The sequence below is a fragment of the Electrophorus electricus genome, chromosome 8 (genome assembly GCF_013358815.1).
Source record: "Electrophorus electricus isolate fEleEle1 chromosome 8, fEleEle1.pri, whole genome shotgun sequence".
Taxonomy (NCBI): Eukaryota; Metazoa; Chordata; class Actinopteri; order Gymnotiformes; family Gymnotidae; genus Electrophorus; species Electrophorus electricus.
The window spans coordinates 13,658,719-13,666,579 of record NC_049542.1 but is presented as its reverse complement, the minus strand read 5'-3'; the positions used below and the strand labels follow the sequence as shown (position 1 = coordinate 13,666,579).

Sequence of the window (7,861 nt, the reverse complement as noted above, 5' to 3'; positions counted from 1 at the left end):
GGCATTGAAATACAGCACACAAAAAAATGGGGGGAAAAAAAAGTTTGCACTGTTTTGTGCTTTTAAACATTTGTTTGAATTTGAAGGGAAATTGGTTGTTCCCCCAGCCCCATTACTGCTAAATACATGTCATTGTGGTTCCCACCTCATCCCCCCACCCCTGGTAGAAAAAGTTACCTTTTTACCTTACAGTGTCCTCTTAATGTTTAAATAGTTAAACAAAAATAAGACTGGCAGACATAAACAAAGTCTAAGGCTACTGGGTGGCTTGGGTGTCCTTCCACCAAGTAGACTGGTCCGTACACTGAAATCTGTAGCGCAGAAACTTCACACGTGGCTTCATGTGAAAATCAGCAGGTATCTTCCAGTTCCACATTTTCTGCACCTAGCAGAAGTGTGGAATTCAGTTATTTCATGCAGGTTTTCTGCTAAGCTTTTGGAACACACCCTTTCCCCATTTTTTAAAAAATGTTTATTTTGTCTATTTATTTATTTATGCGCTCAGGGATAGTGACCACAAGGATGCAGATGTTTTACATTTTCCAGAAAGACATTTGTATTGTAACTTCATCCTCTAAATCTTACCTCTCTCAAGACTACAAGAGCAGTGTCCATGGAGTTTACTGTGTGTTTCAGTGACCAAATCATGAGCACAATCCATCTTTAAACAGTTATTAAACTAATTTAACAGTTGTTTGTACATTTTACAGTTCACATCCTACACACAGTATATTGTACCCAATCACCATTGGTTGGAAATAGACTTGTTTCAGTAGAAATAACAGTGTTGTGTCATGAAAGGAGGCTTGGTGACCTACCTTCAGGACCCTGACCAGATGTGTGGTACTGTTCACCTGCTGAGACTGGACAGAGCAAGCAAAATTGACAAAAGGAAAGAGCTATGGAGCATCTGTTTATAGACAAGATTGTAGAATTCATTATATCACATTATCTAAACCCCATGTTGTTAAAACAAATTATTTATTTATTTAGTTACTAAAACATTTTGCCATTTTTTCATGTTGGAAGCCAAAGCAATGGTGATGGCGTTAATATAAACCAAATTCAAACTTCTTAAATGAGACATGCATGAAGAGCCTTATGGATGTAATCAATAGTCTGTGCATAGTCTCTGATTCTAAGATTGCCTGTGAGTGGTGCTGTTTATAGCAGTTGCCCAATTACTATATACAAAATGTAGTATAGAGATTATTAACCCAGTTTATCCCCAGTTTAGTTTGAGTTGCAATTCAGGTGTTCTCTAATGTAGTGAAAAAGGTAAACTCAGATTCATTTAAACCACATGCTTAACCGACTGACTAAAGACCTAAGCCTTACAGTGGATACCTGTAGGATAAAATCACCCTCTTGTCTTAACTGCAATGTCAGGATTTGTGCTATGTTAAGTGAACAGTTTCCTATCTCAGATTCCCAAATTCCTCCCATGTACATGAAGGCTTTCCCAAAGGACACCTTTAACATACTCAATTGTTCAGGTCAGTCTTTCCAAAAGAGGTGAGCATACCACAGATGCCTCTTGAGTGGCATCGCAGGTGGTTGCACTACGGCTATCACTAGCTTGTAACAATACATTCACTCAAAAAGCAATGTGGAACATGATTGTTTTTAGTTTATTCACTGTAATTAGACTGTTTGGCCAGTGACAAGCCTTATACCTGTTCCCAGGTAAAATGCAAGCAATATAATTTAAGTTAGAAGTTGTTACTGTTCAGAAGTTAACTACCATTAAGCTTACCAGCTGGTTGTGTCTGTTCTGTAGCACCAAGTTGAACTGTTGTGGAGAGTATAAGTAATCCCACAGTTAATAAAAGAAGCACTTAATAAGTTCAGGTAAACAGATGTTCTTTGACACATTGCATCTGTTTGGATTTCTGAAATATACAATATTAAACTTACTTGGAGCCCCGAGTGCCCTCTGAGGTACAGCTGTGGCTGAAAATATAAATCATGAGTTAATAAAGTTTAACATCAAACTTTACATGTACATTCAAACTCGATCAGTAGGATCCACCAGTACCCATGGCATCAGTGTATGAGGAAGCTGCAACAGGATTCTCTGTAACTGAAGAGTGCGAGAAATAAAAAATAAGCAGAAAGGCATTTTTTCTAATGCACGAAGAAGGATGGGCTATTGAGTTGGTTGGCACTGACTGGGAGTTGCATTTAAACTTTCCATACCTGGGAGGTGTGTCTGAACCATGCTATTATGTGTCTGTGTGAGGTCTAAAATGGGAAAAGTGGTTTTGAAAAGACTTTTTAAATTGTACAAGGATTCCTGCACAGACTTATCATAATTACTTGTTTGTCTGAAATCCATTTAAAACTATTGATCAGGTAGAAGTAATATTGTTTAGTATGTTTAATAGTTACTTACCTGTATGTCCAAGCCCAGCCTCAAACGTAGAGCCTGTAGTTGAGAAGGACAAACTAAATATAAAATAATTACATGAGCAAGTGGGTGGATCCATCACTGAACATGCTGAAAGGACTACACTTACCTGTATGATTTGAGATTCCTTCAGTTACACCTATGCCTCCATTCCCTATGTGAGATCAATATTTGTTTTATTGGAAATATTTATGACAATCATGCAATGTGATAGTAAAAGTGTAAGTTCTATTTCAGCATTGTGAGTTATTGTGTACCCAAAGACAAATTCTTTTTATGTGCAACGTTACTACATCAGTAAAGTCTGATTCTAATTCTGATTCTGTTAAGGAATTGCTAAAACATTGTTACAGTTACCCCAGATTACTGGATGATTACTGGCAGCATTTTAGGTGGTAACTCTGGGCATCATGGGTTTAAGGGGTTTTATATGTGCTGATATAATGAATGAATCAACAATTTTGGAGGCCTTAACTTCCTACATGTCTTACATATGGTCTAGGTAAACAAATAAGCAGTAGCTATCTGATCTACGTGAGAGACTACTCTTCTGATTGATCTCATTATGCTTACCAACTGCACGTGTCAGCTCTGTAGCCCCGGGTTGACCGGGTTGACCATAAGGTTAATAGATCACAGTTGACTAAGGAACAATGTCAAAAAAATTTTTTTTCCACTTCGGTTACCTGTTAACTACTTCATTTGGTCATGCTTTAACACAAACCTAATGGATCCAGAGGGCTGGAACTGGAGACAGCGTCCCTCATGGCTGGAATTTGACAACACACAGTTTTGTTACAGTTCACATCATATGAAATGTGTAATGTTATGTTTAAATTATATGTATGGCATATAAACTTTACACTAATCACAGTGTTTATTTACCTGTAATGCCTGTATGGGTGTGTCCATTGTTTAATGGTTCAGTGGCTAAACCTGCTCATAGCAATACAGCAATCATTCCAATCATATGGATCCACCCATCCTTTTCTTATACCATTTAAAAATGCAATTAGTGTTTCATAAATAAAAAAATCATCAAAGATATTACCTGCCATATTTGTCCATGTTTCTATACCTGTGACTGAGCCACCCACTTTGAAAAGCAAGAGAGAAAAAGAACGGAGGTTGTATTTTGAACTGGATTACATTTTGATAAGACACTGTAGAAGGTCAAACTGTGTCACCTCTGTGACTTCAGTCTACTTACTGGTCAATTTAGTGTAGGGGCTTAGAGTGGGGTCCTTAAGGTCAAATCTTCCCACTGAAAGAGAAAAATGCAAAGTTTTTACTTGATCTTTTTCTTTCTTTCTTTGGCTATTACTCATGTTTTCAGTAGCTATTTAATGCTCATCTGAGACTTTTTGAACTTTGAATGGTGAAATAGGTATAAATTTATTCTGGCATTTCATACTGCAAAGCTACTGTGATAGCACTATGGAGAAAAGGCGGTCAACAGCTCTGTGGATTTGTCTGTGTCATCTGAACACACCTGCATCTGTATGTGTGGCAGGGCCTTGATCGATACCTGCACAGAGGAGAAACCAATCAAAAGAAGGTTATACAAACCTATTTTTTTTACATGTCATGTAATCTGCAGTTGAAATTTCTTAGAGTTATGGAGTAGCTTCATTTGTTTCTTTATCTGGAACAAAAAAGAGGGACAGAAAAATTTCCAATGATGATCTGTTTTCCACATTGAAAACAGCTGCTTGGTGGAAGGACCCAGCATTCCATGGGCTGATTGGCTGAAAGAAAGCCCATAAACGTTGAATTATGGCTAACAAATCAACAGATGGGTCTATGATGTCATGATCCATAGGGGTGAACAATTAACAGCTGTGTGTTTGTCTTTGTGAAAACAATCTGATGATTTTCTTGGACTGATTAGAAAAGTTCCCTTGACTAGGCTACATAAAAATGGCCTCAGGAAAAACTGGACTAAATTCATGTCTGTGCATGTTCTTATGATACTGATGGCTATTTGATTCAAGTGACATACCAATATGGTTGCCAATCCCAAAAGTGTCTCCTGTAAAACAGCATACACACAGAAGATTGACTTCCTTGCTTCGTTTGTTGCATCTGGATTTGCTTCTATTGTGTTATGTTCATACCTCCGTGTATGTCTGCCACTGGCCTGTGACGTCCATTGCCTGTAAGGCAGGGAAGAATGATGTGACAATTTGCAGAAGAAATGCTTGGCTATAACATACTAGGTTCAGATAATAACTTACCGAATGTATCAGGGGAATCAGCGCCATTGTTATCAGCACCCTCTGAGGGGCGGTGAAATTAGTTAGACCAGTCTAATGGGATTTTGGCTTACTTCAGTGTCACGTCAACTGTATTAAGAATGCGTTTACCTGTCATATCTCCAACTGAGACATACTGAACACCTTTGTCATAGGACCCTGGAAACATAAATAACAACAGTGTCCCATACTAAAAAAATAAATACACTGTACATGGTGCAGAGATGCAGTCCTGGACTGTGTGTTGCATGTCTGTTCTTCGATTCCATTTTTGTGTCAGTGCAGATTGGAGTTATGTGTTTACCATTTGCCTGGACAGAAGCACCTGGGCCAGTCCCTGCAGAGAAGTGACCAGGACCTGAATGGACTGAATGTATTATCAGACATATTAGAGAAGTGCTTAAGATACAATATTACAATTAATAAATTTTATGAACATTAAGAGGACTACACAAGCAAACTGACCTCACAGGAAGAAGGATGAAATGTAAGATAACTGAAACACTTTGTGCAGTCCTCTTATACACACCAACTCCTCAATATCTCATGTTTGACATTTTGAGTATCGAGCAACACTGTGACAAGCCTGACGGAGCATATCCAAGGTATGATGAGGTAAAAGAGGTTGATACTTTTATGCCACCTGCCAGGGGAAGCAGAGGTGCTCGCTAGTATCTGCTGGGGAATCTGGAACCGGAACACCACTAGCTGGCTCTCCTGGATCCAGCCCAGCTGCTGAAAGAGATCTGCCTGTGATGCAGTCTGTCCCTGATTTACACCACCTTTCTATTTCCCAACTCACCTGGGCAACAGCATCTGGCTGCATTTTTATCACCAGCATGCCTCCAAAATTAGTACAACATGACAGGAACCAAACTCTGGGGGTCTGTGATCTGCAGAGCTCTGATGAGTTGTTACACTCAATGTCACACTTACAAATAAACCTCCATGTAAACTGTTAATGTCGGACGTCCTTGTTTTCACAAGCCAAATGAGAGTGAGAAGTCATTTGATTTGGTGTTCCAGAGATCATAAACATCAGTCAATATTGGCTTAGTTTAAATGGGTAATGAAAGCTCAGAATGGGACACTAACCTGTAGATTCTACTTGTAATGCGAGTCCCATATGATCTGCCGAGACAGCATCAGTGATCAGACATGTAGGCGTCATGGCTGAGGGTGCATCGGTGAGGTCTGCAGGCATACCTATAGAATCAGTGTAGGGATGTGATGATGCAAAGCTGTCACCCAAGCCACCTGCACAGAGATAAAGCCAGTTTGAGGAAGCAGAGACCCAGACGTCACTCTGTACAGCCTCCCATGGAGAACAGGGATGCTCACCCATTACGCCAATGAGGAAGTTTTGGTTCGACTGGTCTAGTACACCTATGACATATTAGTGGAGACAGAAAAGCAAATGCTTAGAAGCGCTTCATCGGTCAAAATAGTCACGCTGTTCTGCAATGAAAAGCACAAGGGTCTTAAGCGTTAGTGATAAAAATCAGGTCACAGAATGTCTTCGGTTAGAATGTACTGTTTCCAGCAAAGGCTTAGTTTTGTTGCATTTCATTTTGCAACAGACCCTCACTAGGTAATCAACATTCTGCAGTTCTGTGTTTGTCTAAGAAGCTGGAATGGTTCAAATGTGCTGTGGACTGATTGTGGATTGATTCAGGACCTAATGGCTTATATTACCAGGTTAAATACAGTATTGCTAAAACATTAAGCCTTTTTACCTGTAATTTCCATATGAGAACTTGTGTCAATAGGATCAAAAATACCTGTGAAATACATGAAACGTTATATGTAATTATGATTTGCTATTGGAAATGAATGTGAACTTGGGTAAAATATAATAGATAAAGGTATATAACTGGTGGATTTAATTTACTGACTGAAACCAAGATTTTGAATTGTTCCTGCATACCTGTTGGTTCTGTTTGAACTGTTCCTTCCATGAAGTGATTCAAGTCTGTCAGTAGCAGGAAGTGAGGAAGACACTCAGTGCACATGATTTAACTGTATTCTGGATTATTAAATCAATAGTGAGAGAGCTGTGCTGAAAATCATGCTTAGTTTAGCATTATACATTTGCATTTGGAAAACCTAATTCAAAACTAGAGGCCAATTTTCTAGAAATATTAGGATTCAGTAAAATATAATCCACAAGAGAGTAAAATGAAGCATTAAGTCTAAATCGCTAAACTGTTGTAGAACTTTCAAGGTTCCCCACCTGTGTGCCCTGGGTCTATTCCATTAGTCAGTTGCTTCTGTCCATTGCCTGTGGGAGTGCCAGATAAACCCTGAATGCTCTTCATGTGTGTGATCTATCACTGCCTGTTTAAACAGCATTATTTTACATAACAGTGGAGTTTGTGATCATTACCAGGTTTATGAATTTACTCACCATTGTTCTCAGTCTCTGGCATCTCCCCTATTGACTCAGACCCTTGATTTAAATAGAAAAAAAGAATTACATATACATATATATGATGGGAATTTGTCTTGTTTTTAATTAAAAACCTTTTGTTGAATTGGTGAATTATTTTGCATTGTCCCCATTGTGTCATCGTACCAGCGGCCTCAATCTGGGATCCGACATGATCTGTCTGGCTTTCACCTACAATGAAAGGGCTCTTTAGGAGAGTAGTGTGTACTGTAAGCTCTAACACTGTGATGTTAGAACAGCTAATGGAAATAACTAATTCAGCAGTGTGCTATACAGTGAAAAAACATTTTAGCATACCATTGTCATACTTAGATGCTTCTCGATGTGGAGATACTGCCTCAGACTCTACACATACACACAAACACACACACACATGCACACCCAGAAAAGAAAAGAATCAAACAATATTCAGAAACCAAATCTTAATCTCATAAGATGTCATTCCACTACAGGGGGAGATGAGAATGTTTTTAGAAGAAAACCACTGTTATAATGAATGACTGATGCCAGTCTTGAGTGATAACACCTGAAGGTTGTGCCTGGACATCGGCAGAAAGGACAACCAATTCACTTGTATGCTCTGGAGCCACCTGAACAGACACATGGCCTGATGGCACATGGCTTGCTGAAGCTTGGCTTTGGGAGCCTAATGGAAAACAGATGGGTCAATGCATTATTCAAAAATGCACAAAATACCAAACTGATCGATCATACATTCGTGACCACAGATATATCGTGTAAAATGAC

At 38.9% G+C, this 7,861-nt stretch overlaps 1 protein-coding gene across 1 annotated transcript; it reads right to left on the bottom strand.

Annotated features, from left to right (window-relative positions):
• Positions 1–1,736: 1,736 nt before the first annotated feature.
• Positions 1,737–3,301, bottom strand: si:ch211-80h18.1 (uncharacterized protein LOC555593 homolog). Its single transcript, XM_035529176.1, has 7 exons — positions 3,135–3,301; positions 2,520–2,564; positions 2,396–2,428; positions 2,200–2,244; positions 2,039–2,083; positions 1,918–1,953; positions 1,737–1,792 (listed from the first exon to the last, which is right to left on the bottom strand). Exons 1-7 carry the CDS (start codon positions 3,175–3,177, stop codon positions 1,737–1,739), a joined length of 303 nt encoding a protein of 100 aa, XP_035385069.1. The 5' UTR covers positions 3,178–3,301.
• Positions 3,302–7,861: the final 4,560 nt, after the last annotated feature.